Source organism: Suillus fuscotomentosus, assembly GCF_016647785.1.
Source record: "Suillus fuscotomentosus strain FC203 chromosome Unknown F5891scaffold_12, whole genome shotgun sequence".
Classification (NCBI taxonomy): Eukaryota; Fungi; Basidiomycota; class Agaricomycetes; order Boletales; family Suillaceae; genus Suillus; species Suillus fuscotomentosus.
Genome location: NW_024539524.1, coordinates 843,903 through 859,025, shown reverse-complemented (window position 1 = coordinate 859,025; position 15,123 = coordinate 843,903). Strand labels below are relative to the sequence as shown.

Sequence of the window (15,123 nt, the reverse complement as noted above, 5' to 3'; positions counted from 1 at the left end):
GCTTTGGCCCGCGGTCAGTAACATTCTGTACTCTGATTTCGGCGTCTGCAGTGTCCTTGACTTTTTCTCCATAGTATTCATAGGAGTAAATGTCTATTTTTTGCGGTGCCCGGGTCCCCTTAATTTCTACACCACCAGCTAACACAGTGTCGAACTTCAAAGCTCCTTTAACACCACTCGTGCAGCCCAAGCGAGCAGGGTTTTTCCGCCAACGGTACCATGTAGTTAGTTGCTAATCAAAATGAGTTGGTACGTGTGTTTCGCATGCTCACAGATGGTAGTGCTTACCTGTTCACGACTTTCCACAGTGTTTGCCAGATCTTGCACTGAGTGTCAAGACCTAACTGGTTGCAACGAGGACTGGCACGCAATTTGGTGGAATGGAATGGGCCGGTTTCTTCTTGATGGTAGGAATCCACAGCCGTACGACAACGCCGTCAAACACTTCAAGGAACTGCAGTTTGGACGTGTCAGTGAAGGATGCAAAGACCTCATGTTCAAGATTCTCGATCAGGGAGCGGCATTCAAGCACGCCGAACAATTTCTTTCTGAGACTTGCAGCTTCCTAGTAGAGAAACTGGTTTTCGAGCCTGAGCCTCCTTCACCATAGTCTTACTAGTACTCATGTTAGTTTTACTCATGTTCAACCACAAGGACTTCATCCATCGTACGACGTAGACTCGTCGTGTTCAATTGTATAGAGTGATGTTTGTACCAGTACAAATACTATACTGCAGTGGTCCGAGTCTCAAATTGCTTGAAGGAAAGTAGAGATCATAATTATCATGGTGGAAACTTCAAGTTGAGTTTTGATTCCAATCAAAACGCGCCAGCTCTGGATTGGCGAAAACGCGCAGTGCGGGAATGCGGAACCTCTTGATTAAAACGCGCCCACTCTGGATTGACGAAAACGCGCAGCGCGCAAGCCGCGGAACGCGCAAATAATAAATGTGCAGATATAGCGCCATACCTTGACTTGGACGTTGTTTCGATCTTCATGCTGACCAGACGAAGTCTAAATTTTAACGCGATTGTCACTCATCACATGACTCTTGTGACCACTACCGACTTGCCCGGACGTTGGTCTCGGCCTCACAGCTCTCCCTTGATCACACCAACCTCACGCCATGTCAAGGTCACCCAAGAAAAAGCGTGACACTTGCGCTGCCCTATATTCTGCTGGTATACAGTGTAGTATGCCGACTGTTGATGGTCCACTTTGGTGCCCACGACACAATGAGGTTAGTTCCTCAAACACACAGTAGCGGTACTCTATGGGGTTAAGCCGGTGGTTTGAATCTCGTTCTAGGAACGACTGAAGCTTTATGCAAACTACAAGGCGCATCATGCACTACTAGATACACTTGTCGATAACCCGGCGTGCAGCGATGTTACGACAATCCTGGGGTGCACCGCCCTTCCGCTCCTCAAGGAATGGAATGATTGCTTGAGGCTCAAGTATAATTTGTTGACCAGGTACATGCCTTTATGAGTGTCATTTTACTGTCATTCACTGAGTGTCGGTGGAAGATGTATAGAAGCTCGAGTCTACTTCTCCGAGCGTTTTTTCGGGTGAGTAGGCATCTCCCGTATCATTTGACCTCATTGATCGCATTACTTTTTTTGCCATGATAGCAATGACATGGTATGAGATTCTAGGCGGAATTTTGAACCTGATTTCACCTGCAGGATAATAGGACTTTGGTCACAAAGCCTTTTGGGAATCCCTCGTCAAGAAACGTGCTGAAGTCGAAAGATTCTTGTACTACGTCGAGACGCGGGCCTATCAACTCATCCTACAGGCACAGAATGCGCTTTGGGTCTTGGATCGCGACCCTGATGCACACGATTCAGGAGACTGCTCAGGCTATGAAGACGAATCTCTTGGTCGTGACGCCTCCTTCCATTCTATAGAAAGCGACCGGGATGCAGCTATCGACGATCCTCTGGAGGCGGTACTGCGCGAGAAGTCTGTGGAATTCCTGGAGAAGATCAGGTCCCGTCTGGCCCGATACTGCTGCACTCCTTCTACCTCCAGGTACCACGATGAACGACTAGAAGTCATATACGCCTATGTGCGCCGCGGAATTTTCACGGAGCCAGCCCTCATGTTCTTGTCTCAGAGCTACGATAGTGTCATGGCGCTTCTCAATGACGACAACCTTGGACCTAGTGACCTTGGAAAAGATCTGGAATGCTGTCAAGACTTTGTGTGTCCACGATATCAGGGATGCTGTGGACGACGTTCTGCGGGTCAATAGGGAAGGCGACTACGTGATGGTCTTGGGGGGCAAGGTTTTCAAGGAGACCAGCGGTGAGGAATGGCCTTTGCACGCCTGGGGTCACATGATGGCAATTTACCATTGCTACTCCTGCCTCCGCACGGCGTGTAAGACGGTACGTATCTATACCATGCACCCGTGAGTTAGTAGCCTATGTTTCAGTTCTCCAGATGGACGAAGTCATTGCCATGACCCGATTTGCCTTGTTCTCCGAGACAGCCCTCTCCCAATCGTGTATCAAGTACGAATACGGCTTCGACGGTGCGAAAGAACTGATCTTGGCGGGTTTCATTCCCAGCGACATACCGCTCTCCTCACCTCGGCATTCCATCATCTGCACGGATAGTGGTTCTCAGTCGTTCGGGCCCATGTGGGAGGAGACGAAGCGCAACCTGTCTCTGTACGGCTCTCTATCTCTCAACGACGCTAAAGCACAAGCCTTTGTCAACGGCTGCATCCGACATCCTGATCTCATGGTCATGTTGCGCAAGGGAGCAGACGGGCGTGTCATCCGCTCGCGGCCGGTGGTATGGACCTCGCGGAAGCGACACGCGCGAAGCCGCTCGACACTAGCATCTGTACCATGGGAGAAGACTCGCGACGTCGTGCGCTGCGAGGACGATGATCTGGAGGAGGCGCAACCCTCTGGGTGGAACCACGAGAAGATCGCGGACTGCTTGATGGTAGTGCTCGTTGATAGCGGCGAGGGCAACATGGGCGACTTTGTGCGCAAGCTGTTGGAGATTTGGTGCCAGGTATACCATGTCAAGGATAAGAAAGAGCTTTACTGCGCATTGGAGACAACGTTCGTAGAAGCCGGGGAGCTTGAGCAGTGCACATGTGGGCGACACGAGATCACATTCACGCCATCAATCAACCAAGGAGACGTGATGAACGCGTATGAGAGTTTGTGGGGGACGCCACCGCCGCCTTGGTTAGTAGAGAATCCGAATAGGTTCCGCCTGGCAACGGATTCGTTTTGAAACGGGTCTGGAGTTTCCTTCACGACAATAGGAAAGCAACGAACTCGTAATCAGTTATGTCATTAGTTTCGTGGATATACTTCGTATCATAGTACCACTCCCTACTTTGGATTATATATACCTACCCACAGCTAGTGGTAATCCCCTGCATTTTATATCCCTGTGGTTCATGTTCATAGTATTACACATAGATGCAGCGAAACAAAAACAACCCGACTACAGTACTAGTAGCACTGAGTGCAGAGTAAGATCCGACTACCCTAGAAATTCTCTGCACAAAACGAGTCAGCTAGGCCTGGCAGCGGAGGGACAAGCAGAAACGCACCCTTGCCAAAGAAGAAGCGCGTGCCTTTGGGATTGGAGTATTTGTTGGACATCTGGTGGAGCTGCCTGGAGAGCACTGGGGGGCCACAGAAGAACTAGAAAAGAACGGGGGTGAGCGAACGAGTTAACAGTAACAACAAGCTACGAACCACTCCAACATCAGTTTCGGGGTGCTTTTCAACCATGGAACTAAACACTTTGTCCCAGTTTGGCCTGCCGAAATGAGTGGGAGCACGCAACGAAGTGATAGCGTCTTTCTCTGCACCGACATCTTGGACCTAAGGAAAATATAATTAGTACAGAAACTACCAATAATACGAGGTACCACGCACTATAATGTTGTTCATGTCGTCCTCCTTGATCTTTGCAGTAAGGTAGATATTGATCTCGATTCGGTTTGTCGTGTCCTGCTCTTCGATAGCCTGCAGTAGCGAGTGGAACCACTCGGCGCTGCCAAAGTCACGGATGACCCAAGTGAAGTAGACCTTAGAGAGACGGGTGGGCTTGGAGTTGTTCAAGTTGTTCATGCGGTACCAGATGGACTTCAAAATGCTAATGTATATGGTCAATAATGTCATCAAGTAAATGAGGGATGTGATACGCACGAAGCGAAGGGCGTGACACCAATTCCGGCACCGACAAGGAGGACAGTCTCATAATTTAAAAAGTCCTCGCTGGCACTACCGAACGGACCGTCAACCATGATACGAGGGAGCACACGGTTGAGCGGCGGATTTGTGTTCGTGCCAATAACCTTCCCACCACTGGCATCGACATCCTTGGAATCCTTGGAGTCGAAGTTACAGCCGACAGCCTTGGCAAGCGCAGCGGTGAAATCACCGGCGACACGGATGTGCACAGAAATATAATCTTCCTCAGGAGCGCTGTGGCATTATAAGCATTTCCTCGCAAAAGCGATTAGGGAGTTGACTTACCTTGTAAGGGTGAAGGGATGCCACTGGAAATAGGAGATCTCTGGGCAAGAGATGAAGATATATTGCCCTGCCCGAGTAGTGGTCTTCTCTTTTTTGATTTGGATTTCGACGACTTTAGATGGGTGTTGGATGACCTTGGAGATAAAAGTCTTATGACGTGAACGAACTTCACGTAAAATCCGCTCGTATGTCCAAATGAGGCCACCGATGAGCCAGTATCGCTGAAAAAAATCGTTGTCAAGCGATGGTACAAAATTAGCTTGTTAAAGTTCACGCACCCAGAAGACACCAATAGTGTTGAAGGAACAGAACGGTTCTCTGTCCGGCTTGATCATGCACCACATACCATGGAACTGCCAAGCGAGGAAGAAGACGACAAACAAATGGTGTGTGTACCAAAACCTCTCGAAGTTAGCGCGGCGCCTTTTCTCCATAGCGAACCAGACCATGACGCCCAATGCAATAGTCATAATCCAACCCGTAGCACCGGGACCGGTGGCAAAATTTGCTTGCAAGAAGACGAGCACACGTTTGCCAAATGTATTTGCATCTGGATCAGCTAGAGCAAGCTCGTAAAAGTTGTGCATGTGAGCACCGATGTGGATTAGAGTGAAGACAACCATGGACCAGGCTGTTGCCTTGTGGAATGTTATGTTCTTGTCGAATGGGATAAACGAATTAAGGGGTGTTCTGCGAAGCAGGGAGATGAAGTTTCGGCAGACTGGCAAGAGAATGAAGATAACATCGGTATGTAGTACAAGTGCTGCAGATCTAGCGATAGCTATGGTAATATTAGAGGGGGACCTACGCGACATATCTGAATGCTTACCGTAGGTGACGCCAAACGTTGCGCGGGCTCCAGTGAGGTCGTCACTGAGCTGGTAGTTCATGAAACCGAAAGCAATAACAAGCATGTGGAAAAAGATCCAAGCAGAGAAAAAGAGGCGTTTTCCACCCTCGTTGATCATCCACAGGTCAAACTTTTGACCGAGAGTTCGAGGACCATCAGGAACTTTGGGGGCACCAATGCCAGCATTTGGAAGAGGTTGCTGGATACCCTGAAGACGGAAGCGTTCTGTTTTGTTACGCTGGAGGTGGTTTGGTAGTGCATAGTCACCCGCGCCGTCGACAAAGGGGTCCTGGTCTCTGAATGGGTTACGATCTTTGAAATCAAGACCGGAGGACCGTTTGAAATCGGACATGAGTTGTTCCGGTCAATAGTTGAATGATACAAAGAACGACCTGCGTGTATAACAAAAGAGAGGACCTGCCTGCTGTAGAGAAGGGATATGTATGATGGGAGGGGCACGGTAAGATTACAAGGTATCATGAGAAGACAATTTATGCATTATTGTTCCTCGACGATCATTCGAATTCCCACGACATCACTTAACTACAGGTAACTACCCCGTGTGGCTACTCTTCGTTACTACTACTTGCAGTTGCAGTGCTATGTTTCGAAAATGTGCATATCATTCTGATAGCCAGAACATCACTAAGGCTGCGCCCCCAGGGCCCCATCATTCCACATATCAGATAAGTAGCGACATCCGGCTGTGTTCTAGAAAGCCTGTGACCGCGTACGATTAAACTTAACAGAAATGGTATGGTCCTCATACTATCCCCCCTGGTATGCCCTGGCAGTTACTTTCTATCCTCGTGCTTCAACTCGATCAGGTCCATCATTATTGCGGCAGGGCTTCATCACCGTTTAATCAAAATTGATGGAGCAGGCTGTCCAGATAGCTCCGACTCGGAGTCCATCATGGCTGCAATACGCACCCTTGGCTCAGTCACGGTGAGCTTGAGCTGACAGATATATGATTAGACTACGAGTGGTCTCAATCAAACCAAATGGATTACCGCAGCGCCCCTGCCAGTGGGTTCGGGGCGAATATCTCGCCATTCCTATGGTAGGGGCACAGGTATTTGACAACGGTTCCGGTAGCACTGCGAGGAGCTAAAATTGATAACACAGCATATACCTACACGCCCAAATTCAAGAGACCAGGCCGCCGACTTGGTGACCCGCCACCGTGACAGTGACTTCATGTGAGGGTATTCTCTGACTCTCCGACAACCGGGCCTTGAGCTTGAGCCCCAATGGGCCGTCTCTCAAGATCTCAGGCCCGACCTACGACCTCAAGCTAAATTTCACAACAATAGTTGTGCTAGGCTCGTGAGCGGATGTCAGTTCGCTGGCGCTGCTTGTCCAGTTACTGACAGAGACAGTCTGGAATTTAGCTGCACGCAACGTAAGTACACATGAGTTCAACGGAAATTATATCAGCTGTCCGTCAACTGTAACATCGAATGACTGCTACTACACAGTAATATATTAGTATCCAGAGCCTCTTGTACGGTTGGATTCGAGCGAATGATAATCCGCCATTGAGATCAACCCATATGTATTCTATCCTACTGATCGTCCCTCCTGGTAAAAATTGAGCCGGAGTAGTATTTGCCACGTACCCTACATAGTAGTAGCCCATTCTACAAATCAATGTGTAGTTCCTGATAGATGAGTTGCAGTAAAAAAGTAACACGCCCGCCCTCAGGGTGTGTCAACGGTGACATGTGAAACCTCGCATACCTATACTCCGCTAATGTGTTATACCTGTGGCTGCTTCATGCCATTCGAAGGTGAGCAACCTCTCTTTGAACGCGTCTGCGTCCTCTGGAGAGATGGGAGGCCCGCCATATACCTGCAAAACCTGCAAGTTGTTGAATGGGGCCTGTGATGTGATGTCTCTATCCCGCGCTCGTTGCACCGCATCGTTGCGTGCATCGATCAAGGCCAGAAGCGCATCGGCGGAGAATTCTGTGCAATTGTCTATCTTTAGTTGGGACCAGTTTGGAGACGTGAGTTTGTTTGGATCCCACAAACGGTGAATGTCACGAATGGTACGATCGTCGAAGGTGGGACAGTTTTTGATGGAAAGACAATTGCCGTCCCAGATATTAATAGCATTCGCCATGTGTGAGAAAGGACCTTCCAGCACGAGGGTGTCAGCCTGAGTCAAGCGAATGTGATATGCACAAGGTGAGAGCTCGTGCTTGATGTGTACAAGGCGTGGAGCTGGTCCGGTCTTAGACATGAAGATGGTACGGACCGTCGAGAGGTCAATGGACTGCAGGCTCACAGCTTCGATCTGAATGTCGTAGCCGTCCTCTCGCGTGAGAATGCCATCAAATGAAACATCTTGAAGAGTCAGCTTCTGAAGTATTCCAAACAAGCGATGAAGTCTGTCGACGATGAGCAAAACGTCGTGCAGGTGTAACTCTCCTGTTGGGTATTTGCCACCGGAATAACGCGACACACATAGGTCCTCTAGGTTTTGAAGTGACTCGACCCAGCGAAGGGCGCAAGCGTCGCGGAGATTGCGCCCGTTGAGAAAGAGGTGCCGAAGCACTGGAGCGTAGAAGCGCCACTGCTCAGGAACTAAGCTGCCTACGAGAGGATGCTCGCCATCATCGACCCCACATTGCAGCTTTAGCCGTTCAAGGAGAGGTGCAGTGACGTTCAGATGGCGGAGAGCAGGCAAAGAGGAGCTGCGAAGGAGCTGGAAACATAAAGCCCTGCAGCGATGTAGATGGGGAACAATCAGCGCCATCACTGTGGCTGCTTGGGCGCCCTCGTCATCATTATTTGTGCGAGAATTAGAAAGGAATCGTTGATCTCGCGTGACGGTGATTTCGAAAGTGAGCTTTCGGGAGAGATGAAGGTATGTGTTGATATCTGAAAGCTTTGTGGTATCAAGATTGATGATTATACGTGTCCAGAAGCGTGGCACCGACGCAAGAACATCTCTCCAGGCCTTGCATACGGCCGCGGGAGCAAATGGGAACTGCGTGCGAGACTGCGGGCTACACGCAATCCACTCTCCGTTCAGCGTGCTATCTGCGTAAACATGCTCGAAGATTAATAGGAGCAACTCTGGTGGCAAGCCTCTATTATTGAGTCGACGGTGATGAGCGCCAAATTGGCGTTTCCTGCGTGAAATTTCCACCCTAGTTAGAACTGGGTGCATACGGGGGAAGAAGGTAGAAGTACTGGTCATGCGAGGTCTGGCCACTGGAGCTAAGGTGGAAACCTGCAGGCGCATAGACAAGGGGTTTCTGGGTGATCATATGTGAAGACTCCAAAGATAGAATGCTTATTCAAAAACAGTTTGTGGCAACCAACTGGAAGTTTTTAGTGTGCAAGAGCATTACCATGGTATGTAGTATGGAAGCAATCGATCATTGAAGATGAATTGAAATATCGCAGCTGTTATATTCCCACAAAGTCGAATCAGACTCCCGGCTAACAACAATAGCCTTGACCGCCGACGTGGCTCATTATCTCATAGCTTCACCGGAACCTTCAAATTCGAGGTCTAATATTCACTTCCATGGTAGCCCCGGATACTCGAACAAGATGGATACTAACAACGTGTTGCAAGGTCCGCTACGACCCACTTATAAATCACCAGTAGTTGGGGTGATCGGCAGTTGCAGCGTGTGTGGGTGGAATTGCGCTGTTGCATGTCACGATACGGGGTTATAATATAGGTATAGGCTAATGTCGAGTGCGCAATTAAGTCTGCTCCGTAATAACCACCTTTTTGCGCTCTGCGTTCGGTTTGCTCTCTCCGGCACGTGTGTGTTTCCGCCGACGTTCTTCCTTGACGGCACGAGTATCGAGCATAGTGCGTTTGAGCTTCGCAGCCTGGTAAACTGGCTTTGGCAAGTGTCGGTTGCTGTGCACCTGGTGAGTACGAATCAAACCGAGCAGAATAATTGTTACCGTTGAATCCTGCCAACTTCGTTGTCGTGCTTCCATTTGTCTTTCAAGGTATCCCGGTATTCGATTGCGGCGCGCTCCCGGGCTGTAATGATACCAAGCTTTTCTGATGCTTTGGCTTTCCATATCCGTACATTACCATCGTCGGAGCCCGTCAGTACAAAACGTGCGTCGGCAGTGAATATAGATGATGAGACCCTTATCGCAGTGTGTGAACAAACTGACGAACGGAGATACATGGACTTACCTTTGCATTCGTTTAGTATGATACACTTCTGGTCTCGTGCCCTGACCCTCCTTCCATATTCTTACTGTTCGGTCCCATCCACCACTAACAAATTCCAATCCAGTCGGGCTCCAATCACAGCTCATAACTGCTGCAACATGTCCTTTGTAAATGTGAGTGGGAGTTTTCAGTTGCCTGACATCAAACGTATAGAGATTGTGATCCTCAGATGCAAGCAAGACATTCGTTGGAAAAGTTGGTGACCATGCAAGCGCGTTTGAGCTCATCTGCATGACAATACGACGCTCTGCCTTTCCTGTGCGAATATCATAGAGGGTGAAAGTTCGATCTGAGCCAATGCTGCCAAGTACGCTTGTTTCACTCAAATTGAATCGCACAGACGTGATGGTCTCGGTGGATGTGGGGAACGTTAAGTTGGATATTGCAGCGCTCCTGGATGCCAAATCAGCTGAGACATGATCATAGAGATGGACAGCGCCCACTTTGTTTCGTCCCATATTTGAACAATGTTTGAAGCTGTGGCAAAAAGTGGATCTGAACGATGGTGATCTATTGAACTGTGGAGGGATGTGTCAATCAGATGTAGATTTTAATGTATCTAAGCAGCGTACTTGAATGCTGATTTCCCAGGATATTCATTCAACGGGCGCTGCTCCTAGATGGACTGGGGTAGATATACAAAAAAACTCATCGCCAACTGAGGAACTGACTGTTATATCATCTTGTGGGCTCGCGTCCCAAAGTTTGATCTTGCTGTCCACACCGCAGCTTAGCAGCCGGTCGTCTTGAGCAAAACAAAGGCCCGACACTTTGCCCTTATGGGCACCTTGTATTCGACGGATGTGTTTACGCTCGGAAACATTATGCAAAATCACGCCTAGGGGAAAAGATTTTTTGGGGCATAAATGGTTGTCAGCCAAGTCGATTTCTCAACGCACCTCCATCCCAGCTACCGCTGGCAACAGCGCTCAACGACCCAGGCTTTTTGCACAATACCTCGACCGCGTCTATGTGACCCTCGAGAGCCCCTACGAAGGGCTTGGCAAATAGTTTGTCCATTTTGGCAGCATTCAAAGCACGATTCCGCTCACGAGCACGAGCAAATGGGTGCATCAAGGGATCGAGATTGCGGGTGGTAGGCGTAGGGTCTCCAGGACGTGCAGGTAGGTGTACTGAAGGAGCATGTTGAAGAACAGATATTTTCTGAAAGGGCTCAATGATTTACTTGATGCGACTAGACTAATGCTCACCACCATGGTAATGATGTCCGCAAACAACTATTCTGGTGTCACTTACTTAGATTCATGGAAGCGTTTCAATCCTCTGCAAAGTGTGAATGCATCGTGGGAATTTGATACGGTTTGGTCTTTTTTTTCGACACCTCAGAATCGCTAGTAAGTACTAACATAGTGTTGAACCACATTGTTCGTGGAGCTCATTCGAAGTCATCGTACGTTCGCTTGCCAGATGTTGGACATTTCTGCCATTGATCTAATTACACTCATTTACGAACTGCAGATACGACGGTGTTTGTCACTGTAGTCTATAATAATGGCCCTTCAGGGGATTTAAAATTGAAACACCATTCCACGATGCGGCATATACCATCCCCTGAAGATTTCCAAGTTACTCGTTGAATTTTCGTTCGCTGTCGCCGCCACCTTCTCTCGCTACTTTCTTGCATATCTAAATGTGATCATTTCTGTCGAGTAGTGTGGGCGGTGTTCAATGGTAGTACTACTAGTAGTATCAAGTAAGTGAACATATCTGTTTGTGTCGATAGCTTTTCATCAATTAACGCTCACCCTCACACTTGGATCAGTCGCATTAGAAGTCATCCACCGTCTGAGCTGTTTTAAATGGCCGTCAGGCTTCATTCCGCTCATCATATGACGGTGCTCCGTAATGGCTGCCAGGGTAGATGGTGGTGCCGCTCCGATGGAGGAACAGATACAGGAGTGTCCAGGTTTCAGCTATGTTGCATCATCCATATTTTCACTAGTTCATTTGCGTCGCGTGCAGTTGCTACTGAGAAACTGCGGATCAGTCGCTTCTCTCCATCGCGCTAAAATGGGATCAACTTTTGCACCTGGCCGGGCATCGGTGCTGCATCTATGTAAAACATAGTGTTTGCGCCGCCACATTTTACCATCACAGCAATGCAGCCCATGTTCCTCGGTTGCTCCGTTTTAGAGTCGGAAACTTCCGACGCCAAGTTCAATCAGCGATTAATTCTTTCTCCGGATTATGCTGATGAGTTGCGTTCATAATTTCATTTGCTTTGACTATATCATTATGTGAGGCAGAGTGGGCAGTACAAGGTCTCGATGTGACAGCACATCGTCCGCCTCTGCAATTCGTTTTTCCCCCGTATCCTTGCAGTGATCGACTCGTCGTTGTTTCCATGTTGGAAATAGTCTTTGTTAGCCGGTCGCTAGTTCGGTCGTATACAGGCACAACTTGCGCAGAAGATCAAGAGCAGGTAAGTTTCGGTTGCCGTTCGTCGATGCCACATACTAAGTACATTGTTTCATTGCGTCATCTTTCTCGCACGAACTGAGAAGGGCTGAGAAGCAAAATTAGCAAATGCAGGCAAATCAAATTTGGCACATGGGGCCGTACTGAGTGAAGCTGCGACTCGGCGGATGGAGAAGTACGTCTCGAACCAGACGTTTGGTACCTCGGCAATCTTCAAGCTGTTGGCTCGGAAAGTGCCATGTCACGCGAGAACCGACGCATATTGGTGCAGGGGGCCCCAGTAGTGGATACACGTCCAATGTCGCGCGCCTATTGCCAATCCTGCCTTTCGACGACAATTAATTGTGCAAATAAGGCAATCAGTGCCGATCAGCATCTGCCACGTGGAAATCCACAGATCGTGATGATGGAAGATTATATCTGTCGTTCAAAGGTTGTCCAACGATTAGATACGACTCCATTTGTATCCCCCATCATCTAGCCAGCTATATAGGCTGAGCCTCTCCCGCAGTGCTGCCTTCGCAGCAAGTACTGCATTAATATTAATACTCGGTCTCAGTCTCCTCCAGCCAACTCTAGCCATCGTTCATTGGCTTCTGTCCACGATCCTTATTCACTTGCCACAAGCTTATACTTCTTCTTGAGCAGCTGCTTGCTAGTATGAGTTCACCATTGGGCTCTGTAGCTTGTCTGCTTCCTGCAGAAAATCTTCGCTGCATTCCTCTGAACCTCATTCAAATTCACACTCTCGCCATACCTCCTGTTATCGAGCTCTTTTTCTCCCTGTTTTTGATCCATACAACCTGGAGATCGAGGAGGTGCGTCAGATTAAATTTTAGCTGAAAAAGCTTGGATATCGAGCTCAATGTTTCTGCACCGTTCCTTGCGACGGTACCCTTTAATATCTATCACCATCTGTCACATCGATCGGCTAATGACTTCACATCTAGAGTACACCTATTGCTAGCTGCAGATGGTGTTTTTTATTTTATCTTGGCGCTTGTCGACCAGTTATTGTATGTATTACCCGCTGCGCGGAATTCGGTTGCCACTTCTAGAGTGGCCGAACTATTCCTTGGTATGTGACTATACATACCAGAGAGCCTGAACGCTGAGACCCACACCTACTCTTCTGTTGCTGCAGGATCTGTTTCTTTTGTTCCTATGCTGTTATACACTTCCTATCTAGCCTGGCTGAGTCGTAGGGAATTCATTCCCTACCTCCCTCGCCGTCACCAACTTGCAGCCAAATATCTATTCACCGGTCTAATTCCCGTGATTGGAGTGTTGGATTTCGCAGCATCGCTCGGAATGTCTATCCGTGAGAGATCTAATCCATTCGTGTTGTTCATGACTGATGTATCGTCAGAAAATTTATCCTTGCCACGGGCCCCGCTCATGATCGACTTCACCAACAAAAACGAATCGCTATGGCTGAGTCTCTGCCAGCTGTCACTTGCACTGTATACGAACTATCAATGTCTAACAGCCTTCCTCGCGTTGTACCGCCTCTGTACGGCCTTATTCGATCAACTGCGCATCGACACCAATAATACCGACGAACGCCATTTTGTCAACGGCACTGGGTGGATTGCTTTCGGCATCAAAGTAGGAGCTGTTGAAGGCATTATTGGATTTGCAGCGGGCGGTTTCGCTATTCCACTTTCCAGAAGAATCCTACGACTGGTTTCCAGGGTTTGCATGATTGTTGGCATACTGAAGGGGTGGGTTTCCTCGGAACCACATTTGTTCAATTTACTCATATTCAATGCACAGAATGGACAAAAATGAAAACTTTGAGTTCCTCAACAAGGAGCTGATCTTGTGGCGTCGTGGCAAGCCTATATCGACCTCCCACTCGCTCATAGCCAATCGACGTATGACCATACGGTCTTCACAAATCCCAGACCCGACTCGCGAACCCTCTTCAATTGAAAAGGATGTGGAACTGGGCGAGGCAGATCAACGGGCAACAGTACACGATGAGGTTGGCGGGCCGCCGGTCTTGCACACCGGCATGCGCTTTTCCGCACTCCCTCCTCCCGAACGGGCTATCCATGCAGATGAATTGCGGAGGCGATCTGACCAGAACACATCTGCAGAAGTGCTTACATCTCGCAATGATGCCAGGCGCCAGTCTGCGCAGACTATTTTCGACGATACAAGCGTTGTCCTTGGACTGACCCCTGACTTCCCCCCCGGCCTTACTAGCACGTACCCCCAGTCTGTGCTCAATCAAGGACACGTGGATGACAAGTTCGAGCTTCCAGCTCTTGGCCAACAGAGCACGCGTCGTAATACTGCACAGTCATATGGCGAAGAGGACGCAGCTACCGAATATGCAGCCCTCTATACTGGCGAATTCATGGAACACAAACCCAAATTTCCGCTTATATCCATTCCGCAGTCCGCGCATGCGCGCGTGGAAGGATCCATGCTGGCATGGACAAGACCTGTATCACAACAGCACAGCGGAAAATACCCGGTCCGTTTTCCCTCAAGACCAACACAGGCAAGAAGCACTATTCATGCCCCTACCGCCCAGCCAGAAGGCGAGAGCTCGGACTCACTGAAACGCCGCAATAGACAGCTGTCATCCCTTCACTTGCTTGAGCGTGCGAGCAAATCCCACAGTGATGTCACTACGCATTCTTCACAGTGGTCAACCGTCGCACGTTCCAGATCGCCTGCGAGTATCAGGATGTATGATGGTGGAATGGTAATCAATCCACGACGTGCATCTACTCATCCTGGCGATTTCATGTCCCCATCGAGCGCAGAAACCTTGCGCGACGGTAGGCTGCAGATCGTCATCGATCGGATGCAAATTACATCTGCGGACGCTGTCATACACCAGTTCGGGGGTCAGGCGGCGCTCAACCGAGAGAAAGCTTTGCGGAGATTGAACGGGGAAGTAGGTGTGTGAGATTCAAGACAGAGTTATAGGGAGAGGAGTGAAGGCAGTGTTTGACCAGAAGGTGATTTTGCTTGGTGACTGCATTCCGCACCGCAACAGCAAATTTGAAAAAAAGAAGAAAAAAACTACCTTCAGAATCGATTAGTTTTGCTGTATCTGTATAACTTTCTT

The 15,123-nt window shown here is 48.9% G+C and overlaps 5 protein-coding genes across 5 annotated transcripts; 2 read left to right on the top strand and 3 right to left on the bottom strand.

Moving 5' to 3' along the window:
• Positions 1-1,196: 1,196 nt before the first annotated feature.
• Positions 1,197-3,265, top strand: F5891DRAFT_1210646 (uncharacterized protein; the record flags this gene model as incomplete). The annotated part of the gene is made up of 7 exons (XM_041369175.1): positions 1,197-1,241; positions 1,310-1,476; positions 1,531-1,572; positions 1,636-1,645; positions 1,698-2,135; positions 2,188-2,397; positions 2,453-3,265. The coding sequence occupies 7 exons, from the start codon at positions 1,197-1,199 to the stop codon at positions 3,263-3,265; spliced, it is 1,725 nt and encodes a 574-aa protein (XP_041229306.1).
• A 260-nt stretch (positions 3,266-3,525) lies between these two features.
• On the bottom strand, positions 3,526-5,726 carry F5891DRAFT_946823 (NADPH oxidase B; the record flags this gene model as incomplete). The annotated part of the gene is made up of 7 exons (XM_041374699.1): positions 3,526-3,684; positions 3,739-3,867; positions 3,922-4,141; positions 4,195-4,473; positions 4,525-4,745; positions 4,803-5,305; positions 5,354-5,726. The coding sequence occupies 7 exons, from the start codon at positions 5,724-5,726 to the stop codon at positions 3,526-3,528; spliced, it is 1,884 nt and encodes a 627-aa protein (XP_041229305.1).
• Positions 5,727-6,759: 1,033 nt separating this feature from the next.
• F5891DRAFT_83912 (uncharacterized protein) lies at positions 6,760-8,761 on the bottom strand. The gene has a single exon (XM_041373240.1). It carries the CDS (start codon positions 8,628-8,630, stop codon positions 7,128-7,130), a length of 1,503 nt encoding a protein of 500 aa, XP_041229304.1. The 5' UTR covers positions 8,631-8,761; the 3' UTR covers positions 6,760-7,127.
• Positions 8,762-8,876: 115 nt separating this feature from the next.
• Positions 8,877-10,894, bottom strand: F5891DRAFT_1018022 (WD40 repeat-like protein). The gene is made up of 8 exons (XM_041361024.1): positions 10,808-10,894; positions 10,496-10,760; positions 10,268-10,434; positions 10,169-10,212; positions 10,040-10,114; positions 9,558-9,989; positions 9,314-9,508; positions 8,877-9,266 (listed from the first exon to the last, which is right to left on the bottom strand). Exons 1-8 carry the CDS (start codon positions 10,811-10,813, stop codon positions 9,104-9,106), a joined length of 1,347 nt encoding a protein of 448 aa, XP_041229303.1. The 5' UTR covers positions 10,814-10,894; the 3' UTR covers positions 8,877-9,103.
• Positions 10,895-12,329: 1,435 nt separating this feature from the next.
• F5891DRAFT_83682 (uncharacterized protein) lies at positions 12,330-15,070 on the top strand. Its single transcript, XM_041373239.1, has 5 exons — positions 12,330-12,853; positions 12,986-13,113; positions 13,180-13,356; positions 13,405-13,759; positions 13,812-15,070. The coding sequence occupies exons 1-5, from the start codon at positions 12,696-12,698 to the stop codon at positions 14,959-14,961; spliced, it is 1,968 nt and encodes a 655-aa protein (XP_041229302.1). The 5' UTR covers positions 12,330-12,695; the 3' UTR covers positions 14,962-15,070.
• Positions 15,071-15,123: the final 53 nt, after the last annotated feature.